Source organism: Theropithecus gelada, chromosome 2, assembly GCF_003255815.1.
Source record: "Theropithecus gelada isolate Dixy chromosome 2, Tgel_1.0, whole genome shotgun sequence".
NCBI lineage: Eukaryota > Metazoa > Chordata > Mammalia > Primates > Cercopithecidae > Theropithecus > Theropithecus gelada.
The window spans coordinates 163,834,228-163,860,734 of record NC_037669.1 but is presented as its reverse complement, the minus strand read 5'-3'; the positions used below and the strand labels follow the sequence as shown (position 1 = coordinate 163,860,734).

At 36.0% G+C, this 26,507-nt stretch overlaps 1 protein-coding gene across 3 annotated transcripts in view; it reads left to right on the top strand.

Annotated features, from left to right (window-relative positions):
* TBC1D5 (TBC1 domain family member 5) overlaps positions 1-26,507 on the top strand; it is a 564,034-nt gene that overhangs the window by 451,062 nt on the left and 86,465 nt on the right. For all 3 annotated transcript variants that reach the window (XM_025377827.1, XM_025377829.1, XM_025377828.1), the window contains one exon: positions 6,641-6,726. In XM_025377827.1, coding sequence (XP_025233612.1) covers positions 6,641-6,726 — 86 coding nt within the window. The remainder of the gene's footprint in view (positions 1-6,640; positions 6,727-26,507) is intronic.

Sequence of the window (26,507 nt, the reverse complement as noted above, 5' to 3'; positions counted from 1 at the left end):
CCTGTAATGCTTTGCCTTTAGGGTCCTGAGAAATTCCCCCAGAGCTTTTCGCTTATAAACAGCTGAGCAATTCGTTTTTCTAATGACGGTTGCTTTCCCCCCAGCATTGAGGCAATAACATATTCACTAAAATAAGGGTCTCATTTTTCATCAAAGAGGAACGTTCGACATATTTTTACAGTGCTCTTTCTCCTTCCGAGCTTTATTTTTCCCCTTTTGTAATCTAGCATGCTATAAAAATTAAGGGTTGGTAGCAAGTATTAAGGGAAAGAAAACTAAGTAATTCTTCATTTGTCAAATATTTTCTTTTCTTCATGCCAAACATACATTATACTGTAAATACTTTTTTTCTGTTAAACAAGTACTATAGAACTTTGTCAGTTTAATGTAAAAATTGTGACTCAATAAGCTATAAAAATGATAATAATTTGGACATATTGCAGGAAATCACTTTGATTGTTATATTCTCATATGCTAGCAAACAAATGCTGCCTTAATAGTATGATTTTACACCTTTTTCATATTAGTAAACCTATGTGCTCCTATTCTGAGAAATAAGACAGCCTTTCTCCTCACATGAGATCCAGCATTCATATTTTTTCTATGTGTTTTTGCTTTAAAAAATATAATGCTTGTCAAAATCTATCCTAAATTCATGTATAACTGTTTGAAGTATGAAGCATCACTTTTTCCACCTATTTGTTATCATGAATTTCAGGTAGTCAGACTGTCAGATCTGCCCTCTGATTCATGTCTGTCAGTGCTCAGTGGTATCAAAAGGTAATCATGTCATTGAGTTCTTATCAAGTGCCTGGTACTGTGCTGGGAACTTAGTTCTCATTGTGTCAATTAATCCTTTCTGCAGTTTTGCAGATGAGTAAGCTAGAGCTAGGAATGTAACTAACTCCTTACAGTTGCTCCACTGGTAATAGATGGAGCAGGAATCTGAGTACAACCCTCACTGATTCCTGATCCCTTGCGTCACCTATCAGGCACCTTGTGCCCGACTCTAGAGCACACGAGTGCTGTTACATTTACCCTAGTGCTTGTGTTTTCAACGTATAACTTCACCTCTACATTAACTCCTACTGGTACTTTAATAAATTAGGACAGGCATCACTGGAATTGATATTCTTTTGCTCTTTTCAGTTCTGCCGATACTTATAAATAGCCAGTCCTTTGAAATATCCTGTGCTGTTCATAGCAAGATGAGACTTCTCCTTCTGTAGTCTCTATTTGATGATTCAAATGGAGATATCACCTTGGAGTGAAGAACAGGAGTTAGGGAATCAGTCCAGAAAGTACTATTTGTAATTACCTTTGTTGGATGAGTTTGATTTCTCCAGACTCAGTACAAGGGAAACATCTACCACCTTATAGTTATGTGTACTTCTTGTAGCATCTAGTATTTAGTTAGGCTTAGTGTGAATTAGCATATAAATATTTTTATACTATCATAACAAAATGAGTTTGAACTTAGAATATTGAAATGTTGCTATAGGGGTAAGAGTGGCAAAGAGGAGGTAGGTCGGCTCATCTACAGACTTCCATTACAGAGTGCAGAGTATGGCCAAGGGGAGTTGTTCACCATCCAAAGTCAAACTCATTCTTGGACAGAATGTTTGTTTTACCCAAAATTATATTAAGGAGCAGTCTACTATCATATAATATATACTTTAGAAGTGAACAAAGTTAACTATAACTTAGATCGATTTCAGTTTTTATCTCTTATTTTGATCGCTGTTATTTAAGCATTATTGTAAGTCGATTTTGTGATCATGCTAAATTAACAAAAGCATTTTGGAAAGTCAGAAGCATAGCATGAGTTTTGTCTAGTTTTGATTTGTTTTTTGCATATTGTTTCTTCTAGAACACTCGCATCTACCACTGTCAATTCTGCTTCTGTATGTCACTTTGTCCACAAGACTTGAAGATACCTTAAAGCCTTCAGACTTTAAGAATGTGTTCAGCATTCTTCTTATATTGCTATAAAATAAAATGCTGAAGAAAAAGCTTTAAATAGAGCTTCAACAACATTAACAAAGAGTTGAGTAATACTTGGGCAGTTAACAAACTGAAATCTTGTAAAAGACTTACTTCAGGCCCATCCTGGTTGGCCTAGGAAAGGCATGGTAAACCAGGATGAACTGAATTTGAATATGTAATTTTTGCCCTTTTCTTTTTTCTTTCTTTCTTCCTTCCTTTTTAATTTAATTTAATTTTATTTTATTTTATTTTTTTTTTTTTGGAGACAGGGTCTCATTCTGTCGCCCAGGCTGGAGTGCAGTGACACAATCTCAGCTCACTGCAACCTCCTCCCAGGCTCAAGCTGTTTTACCTCAACCTCCCAAGTAGCTGGGACTATAGGTATATGCCACCATACTTGACTGTCTTACTTTTTAAGAGATAGGATCTCGCAGTCACCCAGGTTGGAATACAGTGGCATGATCATAGCTCACTGCGGCCTCAAACTGCATTCAAGTGATCCTCCTGCCTCAGCAGCATGCACCACCATGCCCAGCTAATTTTTTTTGTTTTTTGTTGAGACTGTGATCTTGCTATTTTGCCCAGGCTGGTCTCAAACTTCTGGCCTCAAGCAATCCTCCTACCTCAGCCTCCCAAAGTTCTGGGATTACAGGCATGAACCACTGCACCCAGCCTGCATTCATTATGTATAGTTATATAAACTTCCCAGAACATGGAACATAATTGGTATTCCTCTGTACACAGACTAATGTGAGTTAAGATATGATTACCATTTTGCTATCTTCCAAAGGAAAATTCCCCAAAACAAACGCATTTAAAAATATCCATTGTTTTGGAAATGCTCATGATAGTTGAAGTCCTGACTGTGTGAAAATGAGTTTAAAACACAATCATGCACTGCATAATGACGTTTGGGTCAACAGCAGACCACACATATGATAGTGCTCCCATAAGATTATAATACCATGTTTTTACTGTACCTTTTCTTTTTAAATATGTTTAAGTACACAGATACCATTGTGTTGTACCTGTCTACTGTATTCAGTACAGTAACATGCTATACAGGTTTGTAGCCTGGGGTCAATGAGCTATATCATATAACCTAGGTGTGTAATAAGCTATACCATCTAGGTTTTTGTAAAATATATTCTATGATGCTCACACAATGATGAAATCACCTAATGACACATTTCTCAGAACGTATCCCCATCATTAAGCAACACATGACTGTAATTGCCAATTGTTCTAATACAAATGAAGACATAATGTTAAAGTGTTGACATAACATGTTCTACACAATGAGAAATCACAGTTTTCATGGGGTCTGGTCTTTCTTACATATAGAGTTTTACATGTATAGTTCTAGTAGCTCTTATATTTTAGAGAAGATTCCAGAACTTTAAAGATTAGAAATCATCATATTTTTATAAAGTTGTATTTGAAAAAAGAAAAAAAAAACTCCTTTAAGAAGAGCAAGTATTAGCCAAGCGTGGTGTCTCACACCTGTAATACCAGCACTTTGGAAGGCTGAGGTGGGTGGATCGTCTGAGCCCAGGAGTTCAAGACTAGCCTGGGCAACATGGCAAAACCCCATCTCTACAAAACAATATAAAAATTAGCTGGGCATGTTGGTGCATGCGTGTAGTCCCAACTACCAGGAGGCTGAGGTGGGAGGATCACTTGAGCCTGGGATGTCAAGGCTTCAGTGAGCCAAGATAGCACTACCGCACTCCAGCCTGGGCAACAGAATGAAACGCTGTCTCACCCCCACAAAAAAAAGAGGAGCAAGTATCTCTTTTAAAATATTTCAGTTGCATAAAGTGAGAATTCCGCTCATTTAATCTTGTCCCCCTAAGGAAACCATTGATAACATTTTGGTACGTCGCAGTTATCTATCCATTTATCTTCATATATACATTTATATATGTATTTTTAACAATGATTTGAACTTGTTACCTAGTTTTAATTTGGTTTTGTTTTGGTTGTTATTTGTTGAGACGGTGTTCCAAAATTCCTTAACTTTTTAAAACCTTATTTAATAGAGATAAAATTAACTTAATTGAAAGAGAAGAATTATAGGTAAATTGAAGAACTATACTTACTGAATCTTAATGTATAAAAGTATTGGTATCCTTTTTATTGTTCATGTCTAGATGTTGATTTTTATAGCCATGCAGTGGTGTACAGGTGTTTCAGATGTTTCATTTTATGCTGTCCAGTACAGTAGCCACTTGCCACATGTGGCTGTTTAGCACTTGAAGTGTGGCTAGTCCAAATTGAGATGTGCTGTAAGTATAAAATACACACTGGATTTCAAAGACTTTATACAAAAGAAACAATGTGAAGTATCTCATTAATAACTATATATGTTGATTACGTGTTAAAATCATAATATTTTAGATAGACTGAATTAAATAAAATATCACATTTAGTTTCACTTGTTTCCTTTTTATTTTCTTTTTGAAATGTGGCTACTAGAACATTTTAAATTATAGATGAAATTTATATTTGTGACCCACTGTTGGACAGTGTTGGTCTAGATCCATCTATATGTCTGTATACTTATGTTTTAGAAACATCACTGTCTTCCCAACAGAAAAGAATAACTTTCAGCCATAACCTCTGATTTTATTTTCTTAACATTTCAAATGCTGTTTTTCAACATCATCTTTTGATTCTTTTTTTTGTTTCCAGTACAGTGGTACTTTAAACTACCTCTCCCTTTGATAGCAGTAAGTCTCCTAGGAATTTAAATATGCCTCAGTGAAAGCAATACTTGAGCCTCATTTATATGTTCAAGTTAGATCATTATTCCTAATAATGGCTTTAAGTGCTTAGATAGATCAGCACTCTGTGTCTTGAATTGCTTGTCATTTCTTCATAAAGATGTTTCAAGTAATTGCTCCATGTGATCCCTTCTTTCATTATTTTATGGCAAAAAGTAACATAATTCTTTATTAGTTTGTTGGAAGTCAGAAAAAAAGGTTCCTTTTTTATTAGCAAAAACAAAATGTATTTCCAGGTACTAAGAATAAAGAACAAAATTAGTCATGAGGGATAGTCCTGCGAAAGTTAATTTTTAAAATACATCATGAATGCACTGTCAGTCTGCCAGTAGCCTTAACCTCTATTTTATTTTCCCATTATACTTGGGTCCAGGTTGTCATCAGCTACCATGAGAAAACCTATGTAATTCCTAGAGAGAGAAAAAGTTGCACTGTTAGACTTAATAGTATGGTAGTCATGGAAGCATCAGTTATCTTCATCAAGGCAATTCAGATTTGATTATTGTAGAACTGTGTTGAATACCAAACCAGTGGAGTAGTAGCTGGAGCTAAATCAAGGGATTGTCATTTTTGTCAGATGATTAGGGCTGGCTTGGAAGAGATATGAAAGGGTTGAGCTGTGTAAATATTCTCTTTTCAGCAGAAAAAGAAAAGGTCCATCATGGCCATTAAATGCGGCTTGTTAGCTTGATGAATTTCAAACTATTTAACCTTAGCAATTATATCCCCCCGCAACTCCCCCGTGCCTGCATGCAAATGTATCAGTGTCTTGGAATTATGTCTCCAAGGATTGATATCTAAGCATATTGGTAATTTTCTATTGAGATAATATGCAGCTTTTCCATGTCCACATATGTATCTCAAAGGAAGTGCCTGCTTTTGTTCAAAAACCCAATTATTAACTTGAATTATATGCCCAGGTAAACATGAGAACACATTTATTTATAAGGTTTTAAAAACTTTTTATGGTAAATATATGTAATTTAACATTTTAGAGATTATGGTATTCATTTAAATTATGCTGTAAACATGATTAGTTTTTGTAAAACAGAAGTATATTTGTTTAATTTTCACTTGCCTGTGAGGGACTTGATACATTTAAATAATAGATATTTTATTTAAATAATAGCAACACATTTAAACAGACACAGTGGACCTAATGATTCAACGACATTTCTGCAATGTTTATAAATAATGCTGCATGCTAGAAAGGGCAGTGTGTTTGCTGCTTTTATGAAAATGTACATCGGTCAATTTGCTTTTGTATTGTAATGGTTATCCTGGTAATATTTGTACTATCTGGCATATTGGCATTTATTAAACTCATAAATAAGGATAGATGATACAGAAATTGCTAACTTTAAAAGAATTGCTGAGTTCTGAAATAACTCATTTTGGAACAAGAAAGTCTCAGTGTGCCATCTAGTGGACACATTTAGCATTCTAGTCATAAAAAACTAATGATTTTCTCTTCCCCCGAAATGCAGTTACCTTGACACCTTGTGTCTTTCGGTCCCTTGGCATAGTTTGTGGTTGTGTTACATCTCATATAGTTTTTAGATTTTATTATAATTTTATTCATCATATTTTTAGGAAAGTTACATTTGAAAGTTTTATTTTGAAGTCATCAGAAATCTAATGATGAATAAATCTATGTTAACTATGAGAGAGGAAAAAATAATTTTTATGTTTAATCAAAACTAAGGAATAATTTAATGAAAGCAAAACCCAATCACATTAAATTATTAAACTTTATATTATACGTATTCTTTTCTGAAGGAATATTAAAATAATCATTGCTGTCCTCTTATATGTTAATGGATTAAATCATTTAACTAGCTTTTTAAAAATGTATTTTTTTGTTTTAGAGAAATCCAAGACCAGTGACTTATCAATTCCATCCAAATTTAGATTACTACAAAGCACGAGGAGCCGACCTCATGAATAAAAGCCGGTAAGTCCCCTTTTTCTGGTGATAGTTATAAATCACAAGGGTAGTCTCAGAGATCATCAGGAACTTTTCCACATTGCTGAAAACAATTTTCCAGATTTTAGCGTATCAATGGCTAATGTACATAAGGAATCTTTGTTAAATAAATTACCCAAGTTATTTTAAAGGCATAAGAAACTGCTATATATTGACATCAATGGTAAGATGAAAAATAAATATAAGAGTACTTGTTACAATTTGAAGTTAGGCAACTTCATTTTTCTAACATGAATAAACTTGCATAAATTGTGCCTACTTGTATAATCTCTTTCTAGATTTTTGCTGTTGATTGAAAAGAGGCAGCTTTATAATATATTTTTAAATTATTTCAGTAACAAAATTAAAAATGTGTTTCCCAACTGTCTTTAGAACTACACGATAAGCTTATAAATGCATCTTGTGTGTGCGTTTGTGATTGCATACATAGAAATTTTAAGGGTCACTGTAGGAATAAAAAACATTAAAATCCTACTTTTCAAAGAAATTAACACTGGCAGAAAGGGTTGATGAATGGTTTTGTTCTTTCATAATACTACATTGAGATGTCTCAAGAGTTAACTTGTCAAACCAGAACCATTTCAAATTAGAATGTAATTTCAAAGTTTACTCTGGAAGACTAAAATGTTAGTAATGATAAATGCTGCCAAGTTGTCCGAATTTTCTTCCTCAAGCATTTTGCCTATGTGTTAGCTTTCCTTCAGTAGAATTCCAACAGCCTAAATATACATTTATGGAATACATATACACAATGTGTTCTGCTGTTACTGGAGAGTTAAAAATAAGTTATAATTCCTGCTGCATAGGAACTCATATTCTAAGGGATAAGAAGAAGTTTACAACAAAATGGCTAAATTTAAACTTGAAATTTGAACCTTGTCTTAGTGTAATGTTGTTATAAAATTAGCCATCTCTGATTGAAATCTGTTTGCCCCATATATTGATGTACTGTGCAATTATGAGACCAGTTCTGTAGCCCATGAGACTTGTCTGAAGCTCTTTTCTGTTTGTTCATTTCATCTGAATCTTGTTACACAAATAAAAATTTATTCGCTATAGTCAGTTGATCATTCAACACAACTGCCAGATTGGTTATTTTAAACACACGAAATGCCCAGTAAAAACCCAGACCAAAATCCCTGCCTTCAGTAATCTTACACCCTAGTCAATTATATTTCTTCCCATTATGTCAAATATTTAGTTTTGTTATGTTTAAAAGAACAAAGTATGTTAGTCTTTTTCTTTATACAAGACCTTTTTAGCTGGAATCCTTTGTCTTCCTCTCCCTCCCAACCCCCACAAGATTATTTTTTACACAACAGCCAAGTAAATGTCAATTTATAACAGGTTATATCATACCTCTACATAAACATCTCCAAAGGCTTCCTATTGCCCCTGGCAATCTAGTCTTCTTCCTGAAGCCCTTTCCTATCTCTTTGACCTTATCTCCTTCCACTCTCTCCTCTTCACTCTCATGCTACAGCCACATCAGCCTTCTCTGTTTCTTGCCCTTGCTTAGGACCTTTGCACCTAACTCTTCCCTCCTGCTAGAGCTCTTCTGCCACCTGCATCTTCCCATGCCTCTTCATGATTTAAAGCTCAGCCTAAATGTCATCTCAGAGAGGCCACTCTTAACCTCCTTGCCTGTCTTCACCTCCCCTATTCACTCTATCCCATCATCATGAACTGAAGTTATATAATTCATTTGTGTATTTATAATCTGTCTCCCCAACTTCTCCACTAAAATCTAAGCCCCTGAGGGCAGGTATTTTGTCTTACTCACCACTTCATGGCACCTAGGACAATGATGACTGGTATAGGGAAGGCACTCAACACATATTTGTTATATGAATTTTTTGAAATATTTCCAACACCTTTTTCTCCACCACCGGAAATGTATTGTACCCATTCTTTTCTCCCCTTCTTGATTTTCTTCTCTTTAGCCTTCTCTCCCCACATTTTTCTTGCACAAAATGTTGGTTTTGTTTTATATATTTCCTTGTAAACACATTAAGATTCTTGTGCAAAGTATCTCTTGAAGATTGGAAGGAAGACTTTTTGTCATCCTTTTGCAATTGCAAAGCTTAACATTGAAATTGAACTAAATAAAATGTAGTAATTGAAGCAGACGTCACAGCTCAGTAAGTAAGGAAATAGTTAATAGACGGTGCTAGGAAAATTGGCAAATCTTTGAAAAAGTATCAGCCACACACAAAAATAAATTCCAAAGTGCACTGAAACAAGCAAACAAAAAATAAAAATGCAAGTGCCTATCTGACCAATAGTTGCTTGAAGACTTTTAAATCTTTTTAAATTTTTTTTTTTTTTTTTTTTTTGAGATGGAGTCTTATTCTGTCGCCCAGGCTGGAGTGCAGTGGGGCAATCTCAGCTCACCATAAGCTCCACCTTCTGGGTTCCCGCCATTCTCCTGCCTCAGCCTCCCGAGTAGCTGGGACTACAGGCGCCCGCCACCACGCCCAGCTAATTTTTTGTATTTTTTTAGTAGAGATGGGGTTTCACCGTGTTAGCCAGGATGGTCTCCATCTCCTGACCTCATGATCTGCCTGCCTCGGCCTCCCAAAGTGCTGGGATTGTAGGTGTGAGCCACCGCGCCCGAAATCTTACTTTTAAATTTTTAATTGACAAATAATAGTGTGAAGACTTTTTAACCTTAAAAGTAATGGAGAAAAACACAAAGGAACAACTAATGGATTTTACTATACAACACATATTTTAAAGTAGATAGGTCAAAAATAAAGTGAATCAAAAGACAAATCAAAAATTAGGAAAATATTTGTAGTGGATGTAACTGACAAAATATAATATCATTAATGTATGAAGAATTTAGGCAGTTCAATAAGAAACACAAGATCTGGCCGGGTGCAGAGGCTCACGCCTGTAATCCCAGCACCTTGGGAAGCCGAGGCGGGCGGATCACAAAGTCAGGAGATCCAGACCGTTCTGGCCAACATGGTGAAACCCCGTCTCTACTAAAAATACAAAAAATTAGCCAGGAGTGGTGGCACGTGCCTGTAGTCCCAGCTACTCCGAAGGCTGAGGCAGGAGTAACGCTTCAACCCGGGAGGCGGAGCTTGCAGTGAGCGGAGATCGCGCCACTGCACTCCAACCTGCGTGACAAAGAGAGACTTCATCTCCAAAAAAGTAACACAAGATCCTATCTCAGTGGCCATTCCATCTCTTGCCATGGTCTGCTGAATCCTCTTCTTCCTCCAAATATTAAAACAGCCCCAACCCCACACTTCTTTTCTTCTCTATATTCATTCCTTTGAGGATTTCAACTCAGTTCATGGCCTTACAGACCATCATCTGTGGCTGACGGGTCCTTAATTTATGTCTTCGGTTTTACCCATCCCTTGCTACTTAATAAATATTTTCTCTTGGATGTCCCATATGCAGCTTAAATTTAGTATTTTTCAAACAGAACTGTTGATTCTACTCCCACACTCACATGTCTGTTATGACATGTGAGAAACAGTGTTTCTCACAAATAAATACCAAACTTGTTTCTCTTTGACTCCAACCTTTTTCCTTTCTTGGCCTTAATCTGGAATGAGTGTAACAGCTTTTTCTTCTAGTAAATCATCAAACCTAATTGGTAGTCTTGGGAACCCCCCCCACGGTAAAGACAAAGGGTAGGCAAAGATTTCTTATACATGAAACAAAAAGCACTAGAAAAGATAGATAAAATGAACTTAAAATTAAGGTTATTTGTTCATGAAAATATGCCATTAAGAAAAAGAACAGGCAAGTCACATACTTGGGGATAATATTTTTAATACATATATCCCAAATATATAAAGAATTTTTGTATGTCAGGAAAAAAATAACTTGGGCAAAATACTTGAACAGCCTCTTCACAAAAGAAGATATAAAAATGATCAATATGCTATGAAAAGATGTTCAACATTAGTCATCAGGAAAATGCAAATTAAACCACAATGAGATAACATTTCACACCAACTATAATGGATAAAATAAAATAAAAAATAGACAGTAGCAAATGTTGGCAAGGATGTGGAAAAATTTCAAACCAACTATAATGGATAAAATAAAATAAAAAATTGACAGTAGCAAATGTTGGCAAGGATGTGGAGCAATTAGAACCCTCGTATATTCCTGATGTGAGTAGAAAAGGTATAACTACTTTGTAAAATAGTTTGGTAATATCTTATGAAGTTAAACATATATCCTATAATATAGCAGTTTAATTTCTAAGGGTTTATCCGAGGGAAATAAAAACACATATCCAAAAGCCACAACAAACAACATCAAAACAGAATGTTCACAGCAGCCTTATTCATAATACCCCAAAGCTGGAAATAACCCAATCTCCGTCAACAAGAGACCAGATAAACAATTTGTGGTACACTCAAATAATGGAATACTACTCAGCTATAAAGGAATGAACTAGAGTTGTCCCTGGGGGAATTGGTTCCAGGACCACCTGCATATACCCAAATCCATGCGTACTCAAGTCTCATAGTCGGCTCTCTCATATAGAAACCTGCATATATGAAAAGTCAGCCTTCTATATACATGAATTTCACATCCCTCTCTCTGCATTTGGTTGAAAAAAATCTGCATGTAAGTGTTCCCACGCAATTCAAACCTGTGTTGTTCAAGGGTTAAGTATACTGCTATATGCAATAACATACATGCATCTCATAAACATTATGCTGAACAAAAAACACTAGTCAGAGAAGAGTGAATATTGTATTGTTCCATATATATGAAACTCAAGAACGGGCAACTAGCATGTGGTGTTAGAAATCAGGAAGTAGCTACCTCAGGATGAGGGTTTGGAATTGACTCTAAAGGGACACGAAGGAATTTGTGAGTAATAGAAATGTTCATTCTAGGTGTATTATTTGGGATGGTGGTTATACAGGTATACACAAGTGTCAAAACTCATCAGGCTGAACATTTAAGATCTGTATATTATATATAAATTATACCTAAGTTTTGTTTTATAAAAAGAAAAAGATGTATTTGCTCTGGACTAGATAGGAGACAGTGTTACTATTTTACCTAAATTGGTTAAGAATTAACAACTCTCTTCAGAAAGAGTACTTTAGATATAGATGATTTTACACCACAAACGCTTAGTTATTTGAATACAAAAAAAAACATAAAGTTGCATTTATATAGCCGTCAGTGTCCTTTCAAATTCTGATAAACACATTACTAATATTGATAGCCATGGACTCCTTGGCTTCATGGCTTGGAGAACATTATTAGCGTATTATTTCTTTACTGTAATTTAGCAATAAAACATCTGGAAAAAATACTGTCATTTTGTAAGTAAATAGAACTAAACCTTTAAAAAATCTTGCTGACCATATAAAATGGAAGTTATTCAGGAGAATCTTATGATGCTTTTTAGGTTTCAAAACAGTCTGTATTTATTCAATCATTAAACTAAATATTTATTGAATACTATACACAGTGCCAGACACTGTGCTAGGCCCTGGGAATATGATGATTCTAAGACCCACACCCTGACATCAAGGATGTTTAGACTTACGTAAGATACCACTCTTAGGCATATGGGTTACTCCACAATTGAAGCTAACAAGTATTCATTCATTTCACAAATACTTTAATTTCTTCTCTGTGCCAGATATTGAGAGAACATCAGTGAAAAAGATAGATGTGGTGCCTGTTCTCACAGAGCTCAGATTCTAGTATAAGATTATAGTCATTGGAAGAATCTTTGTGCACCCTGGGAAACTACACTTTTCCAGGACACTCTGCTTAGGCCAGCCCCTGAGAGGAGCACTCCTAAGCTGAGGCACATCCTGATCCCTGGTAGAGATGGGGAATTGTTGGCTGCTAGGCTTTCTTGCGGTAAAATAGTTACCATTACTCCATAGATGCATGGAATCCTACTGAGGAATGTGGATACATCTTAAATGCCCAGGAAACCCTCCTAATAAGAATCTTCTTTCCCTAGATCCTGGCTTCCTCTTATATGTCAGGCAGGGGTCCTGACTAGCAGCCTTCTACAGAGGACCTACATGCCAGAATTAAAATTCTGGAATCTTTCATCATCAGTATCAATGAAGTTATTAGGCTCTGTCAGGGGGCAGAGGAAAACTGGGAGAGTTAGCACAGAGAATGTTATTTTGATCTGCTGGAGTGAGAGATCAAAGAACTAATCTTGGTTTCTTCCATCTCTGTTAAGGCCTAATATAATCAGATGAAATACCTGATTTTGGTTGTATAAAATTGCTTAAGCAAGTTGAAAGACCTATAGCTGTGGAGTCTGTAAAAAGCCATCACTAGATAAAGTGACATACTCTTGAGGCAGTACTGACAGCTCATCTACCATTTATTTCATCACCTCTTCATAGGAGAAAGAATTACACATTTTGAAAAATTGTGTTGTGTCATTTTCAAAACAGAAAATCCATGAATGTTCTGGAATAAAGAAAATATGAGATTCTACTCTTAGCATAGGAGATTGCAGACTTTAAAAAATATGAAGTTCTGTTCTGTGACTATTCAATTGAGCATTTCAGTAGTCACAGATTCTTAAATAAGTTAGATAGATCTTTCTGAAGACTGGTCACAATTTAAATGTACTTTTTTAATAGCAGCAATTTCTGGTTGTTTAAGGACAAAATTAGAATGAGATCTTAGTGTTAAACTGTCATTCCAAGCTTTTTGAATGAATAGGAAAATGTCAATTCCCATTTTTAAAAAGAAATGTGCAAGTAAGTTAAATCTGAGCACAGTGAATATTATCCGTACACGTAATGGAAAATCTATCACTAAAATACCTAGGCAGTTGCTTTTAAAGACTTAATTATAGCAATCCATGGTGAAGCAGAGAAGAGAAATCAGGCTTCTTGATTTTTAGAGATATTCTTATCCATGAAATCACATGTCATCTTTGCATCCTCTTTCCTTATTTGGATACGCAACACAAATAAAATCCCATTGCCATAGATGTAGCAGGTATTAGCCCCCTGCTTTCCATGTGTGTGCCTATCCCTTGTCTAACCTCTACTTCCTAAGCGCTTCTGGTTGGGGGCCGGGTTTCCCATGAGTATATATATTCCCTCTAGATCATCATTACTTCTCCTCTTGCATGACAGCCTCAATGCACCAACTTTTTAATAGCCTCCAAACAGCAAAGAAAATAGTAGCAAGGCCAGTTATGGCTAAAGAGTCAAGCCTGGTGAAAGCATCGTAGGCCTTAAATAGCTAAACAGGAACTTTATCAATGGTTCCACAGCTACAGTGGTTTCTTTTACCACAGATAAAAGAGTGGACCATGATGAACAAATCACCAGGGAATAATATGGGTTATAAGGGTTGCATATAGAAATGGAAGAACTCTTTGGTAAGATTATCAAGCTTGTTTCCATTCATACTCCCTCACTGGTAACTAAGGGAATCCAGGGATTTTTACCAGTGCTTGCTTATTAATTATTAACTTGCTAATAGGAAAGGTGCTAATAAGAAAGGTGAGACTTTTTGTTGCTTCAATTTTCATGTATTTGACTAATTGTGGATTTGAACTGCCTTGTAAATGTTTATTTGTGCTGTTTGCAATTCTTGGATTTAGTGCCAACAAGACAAACATTGGGTTTATATTTTAATGCAAGAAACAATCAAAATATACCACAATAATTTTTAAAGCTAAAAATAACATCAGGAAGTGAGAATTTCTATAAAAAACACAAAACCAATAACAAAGCAAGGAGACAGAGTAAAGGAGTTCATTGTTTTAAATAAAGTAGTCAAAGTGAGTGTCTCTGAAAAGATACTGTTTGAACAGAGACTGAATAGTGAATGTGCCACATGGATTCTTGGGGAAGAACATTTCCCGTTATAGGGAAATGCAAGTACAAAGCTTCTGAAGTGGAAAAATGATTCTGTGCTTGAGGAATAGTTAGCAGGCCGGTATGGCTAGAGCCCAGTGAACAACAGGCGAGGGTGGTAGCAAATGACATTGGTAGTAAATGAGGTTGGAGAGATAGTAGGAGGCTAGATCATGTAGGGCTTGCCTTACAGGCCATTGAAAAGGCTTATGGTTTTATCCTAAGATTTTTGGGAATTCACCGAAGGGCTCTGAATGGTGGAATGATATGATCTGACTTAAATTAATCTGACTGCTGTGTGGAAAATAGTCTATAAGGAGGAGAGGAAACAGAGACTAGTTAGGAGGTGAGCAGCAAGATTAGCAATGATAAGGTAACATGGTATTGGCAGCGCAGAGAGAGAAAAGTGATTTGTTTCAGCATATATTTTGACTAGCATTTGCTGATGGACTCGATATGTAATGTAAGAGAAAAATAGGAGTCAAGGGCAATTCTAACTGAATTGCACTGGGTAACTGGGTATTATTACAAGCACACTTCATTTTATTGCATTTTTTACATATTGAAGGTTTGTACCAACCCTGCACTGAGCAAGTCCATCAGCACTGTTTTTTCAATAGCATGTGCTCACTTTGTCATATTTTGGTAATTCGAGCACTATTTCATACATGTTCACTATTATACCTGTTATGATGATCTGTAATTAGTGACCTTTGATGTTAATCTTGTCATCGTTTTGGGGCACCGTGAACTGTACTCACATAAGACAGCAAATTTAATCAACAAATATGTGTGTGTTCTGACTGCTCCACCAACTGGCTCTTTCCTCATCTTTCTCCCTTTCCTTGGGCCTCCCTATTCCTTCAGACTTGGTAATATTGAAATTAGGCTGTATTAGGCCATTTTTGTGTTGCTATAAATACCTGAGGCTGGGTAATTTATAAAGAAAAGATATTTAATTGGCTCACAGTTCTTCAGGCTGTACAAGCCTGGTGCCAGCATCTGCTGGGCTTCTAGGGAGGACTCAGGGAGTTTTACTCTTGATCGAAGGGGGAGCAGGCAGGCATGTCCAGCAAGAGAAGAAGGGGCAGGTCCTACACATTTTTGAACAACCAGATCTCGTGTGAACTCAGAACAAGAGCTCACTTATCACCAAGGGGATGGCACCAAGCCATTCATAAGGGATACACCCCCATGATCCAGATACCTCTCACTAGGCCCCACTGTCAACACTGGAGGCCACATTTCAACATGAGATTTGGAGGGAAAACACATTCAAACCAATTAATAACCCTATAATAGCTTCTAAGTGTTCAAGTGAAAGGAAGAGTTACACATCTCTCACTTTATATCAAAAATTGGAAATGTTGAAGCTTAGTTAGGAAGGCATGTCAGAAGCTGAAATGGGTCAAAAGCTAGGTCTCTTGTACCAAACAACCAAATCATGAAAGCAAAGGAAAAGTTTTTGAAGGAAATTAAAAGTGCTACTCCAGTGGACACATGAATGATAAGAAAATAAACAGCCTTGTTGCTGATATGAAGGAAGTTTGAGTGGTCTGGATAGACAATCAGACGAGTTACAACATTCCCTTATGCCAAAGCCTAATCTAGAGCAAGGCCCTAACTCTTCAATTCTGTAAAGGCAGAGAGGGGTGAGGAAGCTGCAGAAGAAAAGTTGGAAGCTAGCAGAGATTGATTAAGAAGATTTAAGGAAAGAAGTTGTCTCCATAACATTAAAGTGCAAGGTGAAGCAGCAGGTACTGATACGGGAACTGCAGCAGGTTATCCAGAAGATGTAGCTATGATAATTGATAAAGGGGGCTGGCTACACTGAACACCAGATTTTCAGTGTAGATGAAACAGCCTTCTGCTGGAAGATGCTACAAAGGACTTCCATAGCCAGAGAGGAGGATCAGTGCCTGGCTTCAAAATTTCAAAGGGCAAGCTGTCTCTCTATGTCACTGTTGAGACCTACCGTTCAGAAAAAAATATTCCTTTCAAAGTACTACTTCTCACTCACAATGCACCTGGTCACCCAAGAGCTTGCACCCAAGCATTAATCAAGGAGATTAATGTTATTTTCATGCCTGCTGATACAGTATCTGTTCTGCAGCTCACAGATCAAGGAGTAATTTTGACTCACAAGCCTTATTATTTAAGAAATACATTTAATAAGGCTATAGCTGCCATAGATAGTGATTCCTCTGATGGTTCTGGGCAAAGTAAATTGAAAACCATCTGGAAAGGATTTACCATTCTGGATGCCATCAGGAACATTCATGATTCATGGGAGGATGTCAAAATATCAACATTAACAAGAGTTTAAAGTTGATTTTAGAAGAAGTTGATTTCAACCCTCATCTTGGAGGGATTCAAGACATCAGGCTGGGCGTGGTGGCTCATGCCTGTAATCCCAGCACTTGGGGAGGCGGAGGCGAGCGGATCACCTGAAGTCAGGAGTTCGAGACCAGCGTGGCCAACGGGCGTGGTAGAGATGGGTGAAACCCCATCTCTACCAAAAATACAAAAATTAGGTGGGTGTGGTGGCGGGCGCCTGTAGTCCCAGCTGCTCGCAAGGCTGAGGCGAGAGAATCGCTTGAACCCGGGAGGCGGAGGTTGCAGTGAGCAGAGATTGAACCACCACACTCCAGCCTGGGCGACAGAGTGAGACTTTGTCAAAAAAAAAAAAAAAAAAAAAGACATCAGTGGAGGAAGTAACAGCATAGGGTGAAAATAGCAAAGGAACTAGAATTAGAAGTGGAGCGTAAAGTTGTGGCCAAATTGCTGCAGTCTCATGATAAAACTGTGATGGATGAGGAGAGTTCTTACAGATGAATAAAGTGGTTTCTTAAGACGGAGTCTACTCCTGGTAAATATGCTATGAACATTGTTGAAATGACAGCAAAGCATTTAAAATATTACATAAGCTTGGTTGATAAACCAGCAGTAGGGTTTGAAAGGATTGACTCCAATTTTAAAGAAGTTCTACTGTGGGCAAAATGCTATCAAATAGCATCACATGCTATTGAGAAACCTTTCTTTAAAGGAAGAGTCAATCAGTGTAGCCAACTTCATTGCTGTCTTATTTTAAGAAATTGCCACAGCCACCCCAGCATTCAAGAACTATCACCCTGACTATTTACAAGCCATCAACATTGAGACAAGACCCTCCACCAGCAAAAAGCTTAAGACTCACTAAAGGCTCAGCTGATCATTGGCATCTTTTGGCAACAAAGTATTTTTTAATTAGGATGTTTACTTTTTTTTTTTTTAGATATAATGCTATTGCACACTGAATAGACTGCTGTATAATGTAAACAGCACTTTTATATTTACTGGGAAACCAAAAAATTTGTGTAATTCACTATTGTGATATTTGCTTTATTACAGTGGTGTAGAACAGAACTCATAATAACTGAGATATGCCTGTACAAACTTTCAGTTGTCCTCTGCCAGTGGAGTGCTTAATTCTCCCAGCAAGATGTATGAAAACACATGCAAAGTGTTGCCAAGTAGGGCTGCTCACCTAAGCCTTGGTGTCCCTCAGGATTTTTTATTGGGAGTCAGTCATGTAGGCATGGAGAGGTCAGACTGATACAGTGTGACCCAGGACCCAGATGAACAAAAACAGGTGTTTACCATAAATTCCATTGTTAGGGTAAACAATTTGGTGTGATCCAAGGCCCAGATATACAAAGACGCTTTTATCAGGCAGGATATTCCAAAGGCTTATAGGTTATCTCCCAGGAATCAGTCAAGGGCCAGTCCTTGGAAAGTTACAGGCTTTGGGTAGCACAGGTATGCTGAGTTAACCCTTCACGGTACAGTCAAAGATATTCTCTTGTTTTCATCTAAAAGTTGTATGGTTCTACCATTTGAATTTAAATTTATGATCCACCTCAAATTAATTTTTGTGTGTAGAATGAGATAAAGGTTGAGGTTCATCTTTTTAAAGATAGATATCCAACTGTTTAGCATCATTTGTTAAAAAGTCTTTCCTTTCTCCACTGAATTAAATAGGATCCTTGGTTGAAAATCAACTGGCCATATATGTGTGATCCATTTCTGCACTCTGTTTTTTCTCTAGTAACATACTGGCTTAATTATATAACTTAATAGCAAGTCTTGATTTTAAGTAGGCTGAGTCCTCAAACTTTGTTCTTTTTTATTATTTTCGCTATCCTAGTTCCTTTGCATTTTCATATAAATTTTACAATCAACTTTCCAATTTCTATAAAAATTGTTGGGATTTTGATTGGAGTTACATTTAATATGTATAACAATTTAGAAAGAACTGATACTTAAACATTATTGAATTATCTAATCCATGAACACGGGCCATCTCATCCTTTAGTTAGGTTGTCTTTAACTTCTCAGCAGTGTTTTATAGTTTTTTTTAATTAAGAAAAAATGTATTCCTCTGTTTTTCTACATCTAATCTGTTCCTTTCTATGCCTGCATTTTAAAATGTAACTGTTTCATTTTGCAGACTCAAATGTTTCTTTATATTTTATTGGTTTCTGTACCCCTACCTTCAAACCATAACAGTTAATTTTTAGTATATGTTTACTGCAGCTGCATTTTTTAAATTATGAAGACATATAGTGATTCTCAAAGTGGGAAAAAAGAGGTGAAGAGGGCAAAAACTTCCCAACGTGTGAACATTTCAGGATTATATTCTCTTCCCTTCTCATGTATTTCTGGCCTAGGCCAGAAAATTCCTAATGCTCTAGAGATTCTGCTAGTGTGAACCATGGTTATTTATGGGAATGATTTCGTATCCCTCAGGTACAGGTAAGAAAATAAATTAGTTCAAAACTACCACTCTCAAAATAGAAATCGCAGAATCTCTTCCCACTACATTAAATGTTTTTATGGTAGAAAAAAGTATAGGTAGAACAATTTGAAAAAATGATAGAAAGAAACATGTTTCCCTTCAGATTAAGCTCTTAAGGAGTAAGTACTGACAAGCTAACCTTCATCATTTAGTTTTAATAAAGATCTTTAAGAATCTAGAGTTCCTTGAGATGAGGAGTGAGTTTACTTTCCAAAATAACAAACCTTACAGTATGACAAGCAAATTAAAATTAGATATAGAAGTCTTTCATTGAAGTAAATTTGAAACATTCAACTTTAAAGTTAAAGAATTAAGAACTTTAGAAACATTCCTATTACAGAATTCAAAACCTTCAGCTTATAGATTTTTTGAGACCAGGTCTTGCTCTGTTGCCCAGACTGGAGTGCACTGGTGTGATCACAGCTCACTACAGCCTCGACCTCCCAGGCTTAAGCAGTCCTCCCACCTTAGCCCCTCAAGTTGCTGGGACTACAGGTGCACACCACCATGGCTGGCTTTCCGCCTCCCCACCCTCCCGCCCGTAGAGACAGAGTCTCACTATATCGCCCAGGCTGGTCTTGAACTTCTGGGCTTAAGCAGTTATCCTTCCTTGGCCTTCCAAAGTACTAGGATTACAGGTGTGAGCCACCACACCTGGCCTCTAACTTACAGGATTTTTAAATAGAAGTATATCCTGATTATTACCTTAGATGTTAGAATCATCTTGAAAGTATTATGTTGCAACTCTGATGCATGTTTTAAGTTTCCAAATAGATTTATATCTATAAGCATGGAATAAATACATATAAACCATAATCCACTCAGCAGATCAATAATGACAGAGTTAGGAGTATACAGGGGTGCAAAGAGAATATTGTTTCTTTCTCCAAACCAGAGATACATAGATATATGTTTAGTGGCATCAACTTACTTTTTCCAAGTATCCCACTACATTAAATGTTTTTATGGTAGAAAAAAGTATAGGTAGAACAATTTGAGAAAATGATAGAAAGAAAATGAGACTATGAAAGAAAGAAGGGAAGAGAATAGAAAAGAAAGTTCTTGGAAGGAAGATAAAGAGGAGGAAAGAAGGGCAGAAGGAATGGAATGGAAACTGAAGGTGAATCTAAGGACACAGGGCACATAGGCATTTTCATTTGGAGATGGGGTTTGACTGACATTTCTCAAGGTCCTATACTAGTGTACAAGCCTGTTATTTGGTCCTTTTATCTGAGTGATGTGATAAATGTGACAATAGATGCCATTTGGCACTGCAGATCATAAACTCTTAGAGTTGGAAAGGGGCTTTCCTTTAATACTGTCTCTCAGGCATGCCAGAACTAGGACTAGGCCTGGGCTGTGTATCTAAAGATTATTTTTCTGGGAGGCCGAGGCAGGCAGATCATGAGATCAGGAGATCGGGACCATCCTGGCTAACACGGTGAAACCCCGTTTCTACTAAAAAAATACAAAAAAATTAGCCTGACGTGGTGGTGGGCACCTGTAGTCCCATCTACTCGGGAGGCTGAGGCAGGAGAATGGCTGAACCCAGGAGGCGGAACTTGCGGTGAGCCGAGACGGCGCCACTGCACTCCAGCCTGGGCGACAGAGCGAGACTGTCTCAAAAAAATAAAATAAATAAAATAAAATATTTTTCAATCTCTACTTCTACAGTTCTAGGATTAGAGCCCTTACTTTTGTAAATGAAGCCCGTTTTATCACTAGATAAGAGTTCCTGTGTCATAGCTTTTGTAACTCACTTTTTTAACTTTTGTAACTCATCTCATTTCTAAGCCACACCAAAAATGGGCTGCTTTCCCTCATGGCATCCCTCACTGTATTGTATGTAAGACTTACTCCTCAGGTTTTGCAGTCATTCCTCTTCCAGCATAGTTTTCAGCTTCTCTACTGTTCCACTCCATTTATAAACACAACTCAGTTCTTTCAGAAATTAATTCATTACCAAAGCTGATTGCCAAAGTTATACAGTATCTTCTGCAGTGTGATGACTCATCTAGTATTAATGCAGTCCAAGGATCATAGTTTTCTTCAGTATCATCACTGTGAACTCATATTAGTCTTGTCAGCCAAACCAAACCCAATCAAAACATTAATGTTTGGGAGTTTTGAATTTTTACAAATTTAAACTCATGTTATCCATGCCTTCTTGTTCTGTATGTAATGTGCAATTATAAAAAGTTCTAAAATAGTTGCATGAGCTTTTATTTATCTTTGTTAAATTTTATGTTTAATCTTTCATGCTAACCTGTTGAGATTATTTTAAATTGCAAATTGTTTAGTCTTTTTTTCTTTTTGCTCTTACTACTGTTTTTAATTTATACACAATAATTGTACACATTTTGGAGGTAGAGTGTGCTATATCATACATGGATACAATATGTGATGATCAAATCAGAATAATTAGCATATCTGTCACCTCAGACATTTATCATTTACTTTATGTTGAAAACATTTAAAAATTTGATTCTTTTATTTGATATATTGGGTGTCTCTTTAGCCTTTGGTCTGAAATTCCATAAGCACATATTTTCATTCTTCTATTCACAAAGTTGTAGAATTTTCAATCTAAAAAGTACCTAAAATATCATAAAATTCAGCTCCCTTATTTTAGGATGAGGAAACTTGGGTCCAGATGGGATAAAATAACTCTCTCATGGTTACACAACTCATTAACAGAAAATTATGACTGTCCTAAAAGATGGATTGGTAGCAAGTCTGTGAACCAAGACTGAGACACATATAATCACCAGTAATACTTGGTGGGTGCTAGAATATTGAACAATATGCTTGGGGTACAATTGTCCCACTATATCTGAACATGCATTATTCTCCATTATTTCCACAGGTACTGACATATCTTAACAAAATCTAACAGACCTTTCACACTGTCAGATGAAGAAGTAAAGTTGCCTTGGAATGACTTTTTAGTGAACCATACTGTCTACTTGTAATAAAAGATATTCATTTCTAAGTAATTAGTAAAATTATTTATATACATCAGTTTATTTTCTAGTTTGTCCTTTCCATAGTCCTTTTGAAAAATCAAAACATTTTCCCACTTCCATTCCTCCAATATTTCTGTTTTATTCAATAAATCAAAATAAGTAATATATTTAAACGCAAACAAACTCAGCCATCTGAAATTTTTAATTGTACCTAAATAACAAATGAGCCAACAAGGCTATTTAGAAAATGAGAGAAAACTTTCATGCTATTGTTAAAACCAAGCGTATATGTAGCCTTAAATGCTCTTATTGGAAGACAGGGAGAATAAAGGATGAATAATTGAATGAATGAACAGAAGTATTCAACCTTGGAAAACACGAGGAAAAGAAATAACAAAAATATATATAAATTAGAATATAGAGAAAAATAATTTGAAATAAATTGAAGTGATTCTTTCACAAAAGTATAGCTAAGCATCTAACAAGATTTTATTGCAGAAAAAGTGAAATAAACAAATATTAGATATTATCAAATCTAAAAAATAAATATAGAGGAAGAAAGGAGATAAACTAGAATGTTGTAAATACTTAGATCCAGGAGGGAAAAGGTTGTGGAGAATTTTTATAGAGGTGATAATGTGATAATGGTTTTTTAAAAGCTTCAGAAAGTTTATAGAAATGTAATAAAAACAGGCCATGACTGGCAACTACGAAGGCATTGGAGGCCCTAGAAACTCTTTCAGTAGAGTGCGGGTCAGAAAGCCAGGCTGCAAGACATCAAGTAGGCAATAAACATCTGGGAAGAGATAGCTAAAATCACCTGTTTTCATTCACAGTGTAGCCTGGGATTTCTTCACCTGCTTGTGAGGAACCAAAAATAGAAATTAATACAAAGCTTACTTTTTAAATATGTTATATTTGATTATTTTAAAGTTGAAATATCAGATACTGTGTTGGTCTTAAGAACATTTTATGAGGTAATTTGTAGTTTTGTTTTTTTTAACATTTATATCCTAGTATACTTGCAACTTTTTCCTATAGATGCCCATGCAGTATGATGGCATGAATTAACACAACACAGAAATTGAGATCAGTTGACTGTGTTCTCTGCTAACTTTGTATAGTAATGCTTCTCACTAGAAGAGAAACCAGTGTTTAAAAACTGAAGATAAGCTCAACAATGAATTCAGGTCAGAATAGGGTGCTGGTACAGGTATTTCGAGGAGATTCTTGGATCTTCAGAAAGTTCACCTATTGGTACTGACTGAACTTGTTAAATGAGATTGTGCCAAAAGTAAGTTCCTGGCAGAATTTTAAAATAATCTCTCCTAAACAGTACTATTTTTAATAACAGTAGATAGACAATAGTAATGAAAGACTTCAATTACACAAAATTGGTTACTCATTAGATTTGATATTCAATGTCTTGTTAACTCCAAATTCCTCTTGCTGTTTATTATTCAACACTATTAACACATGGCACTCCATCTTTAATCTAATCTAATCCCCGCTGTCCATCAGATCTTTGACAACTCCATTAATTTTCATTAATTTAGCACACCAGACTTGGTCATACACATCACAGCCATTAATAATTGTTGGAAGTTGTTTAATATTTCACATGAAGAATTCTGCTGCTCATATTTCAGTTCTAAATTAGATAACTTTGGTATAAAAACTGTTATGCCTAGAAAAACAGACAAGCTCTGGACAGATTGCTTTCTCTGTATGACTTACAATTGCTTATATCCAGAAGACACATAATCACCTTCAATTGTTGTTTTGAAAAAAAAAAAAAAAATTCTTCTAGAAGCTATGGGTACTGAATGAGGGGAGAACATGGTTAAAAACAAAACAAAAAAAAATGTTCAAAAAAAGAAAACAGTGCTCATCCCCTTTTAAGAGCTATTCACATGAAAAATTGCTCTGCATAAACTTGATCTATATGTTTTTCATGGTTATTAGTAGTAATGAAGATGCATTAACCATATTCTCTTGATAATGCTCTAGCACTTTCTTAGTACTTTTATCAACATATAAATTTTACAACTGGCAATATGGGAATTCTGACTAGTACATTTTTGTGTATAAAAAAGGGTAACAACATTATAACTTCTTCATATCTGGGAATTATGAATCCTGACTTGCAAACAAGCAAAACTAAAATGCAGCAGAACTTCAGTACCATGATAGCTTTTCTTTATACTGTCACTCACAGGAAATGGGAATGTATGCAGGCTGCTGAGTGGAATATAATGCCAGAGGTGAATGCCTAGTTAATCCAGAATTTATGAGTTTTTTTCATTTCATTCATTCTTTTTTCTCAATAAACATACATTGAGTGCCTTCTCTGTTGCCAACCTATAGTAAATGTAAATTAAGAATGCTCTACTTCAGTAGGAAGCATCTAAAAAATGAAAGTAAGTGATGCATAATCACTTTATATCCTTATCTCCATTAGGAAACATTATTTTAAATAATTTTTGGAAGTACATTTAAATAGCTCAATTCCTTAAAGATGAAACTTGATGCCAAAGGAACCATTTGAAATTTTTTTCACACTTCATTGAGTTATAATGAATAGATCTTTCTTTTATAAAGCTGAATTTCATATTTTAAATTTGATTTGTCCTACCTCCAAAAGCAATGTAAGTCTCTAATACCTAGCCCATAACATTAGCTAGTAACATTAGAGAAAACTTTATGGAAGGAAGAAGTCTAGTGTTCTTTCCTTTTTATTATAGAACTATGGATCTGTTCTGTTTTACAGCAACATCTAGTAGTGCAAGGATATAGCTGTCATATTAAAAGTAGAATTGCCATGTAAGTGCTGACAGCTAGATCTGGGAGAAAGAAATTATAATAAAAATCAAGTTAATTAAAATCAAATAAGTAGATCTCTTAAAGTTGATTTTCAATTTTCCATTTTTATGAAAAAAGCAAAATGTGAGCTATTTCATTTATATTAATGATTTGGGCACATTAAAAACACAAACTTCAATATTGTCATGGAGCTGGACTCCCCTTTACAACTAAAATCATCTATAATCATAACTGGTCTTCAAGATAATAGCCCTGAGATACTGCAGGATTCTGAGTCATTTGGGAATTGTTCATCTAACAAATGTTAACTTGGTGCCCTCTATTTGCCGGGCACAGTGATAATACAGGTGCTGGCCACGAGACAAAATTTGAGAGAGTAGTGGTTAAGGGAGTTGATAGCTGCTGAGAGCTAGAGTCAAATAAGAATAGACCTTTGGATCTGCGATGTGAAGTCATTGGTGACTTGAGGAATGGCTTTAGGGCAGTGGCACAGCTGGAGCTTAGTGGACCAAAGACTGAGGAAGCAGAAGCTTCTTTAATATACCTTGAAAAAATATGTTATAAGTAAAGAAAGAAGTGGGATGGTAACTTGAAGGGAACAAGGGTTCAGTAGAGAATTTAGCATACGTATACATATACTCACCACGGTTGTATGCTAATGGAAATGATACAGTAAAGGAGAAAATGATGATGCAGGAGAGGAGGATGCAGGAATAACACTCTCTGAAGGTCAGAGGAGATGGGATTCAAAGCACAAATGGAGAGTCTGATCTTCCACTGTGGCAGGTGAAAAGATGGACTATGGGTAGATGCTGCTACCATTTAACAAATATTATTGATAAAGTACCTATGATGTACCAGACAATGGCAATATAATAGTTAACAAAAGAGACAAAAATTCTTGCCCTCATGAAACTTGTATTTGAATGGGGATTGGAAGAGGTGAACAAATGATAACCAAATAAATACATGAAATACATAGTATGTCAGATGATGAAAAGTACTATCGAGGAAAATAAACCAGGTAAGTGGAGAAGGAGGATATGGAGCGCTGGGGCAGAGAATAAGGATAGATTGCAATTGCAGAGAACTGGGCACTTGACATAACTTTTAGGAATTTACTTCATGACTGTCAGACACATTTATTTTCAAAATCATATTAAATTTGGCCTAGTACCCATGTGCCAGGGCTGGTGAGAAACCTACTCTTAGCTTCGTTTCATAGATGCCCCCTTCTGTGAGGACCTCAGGACTTGCCTAGCCTCTCCTTTA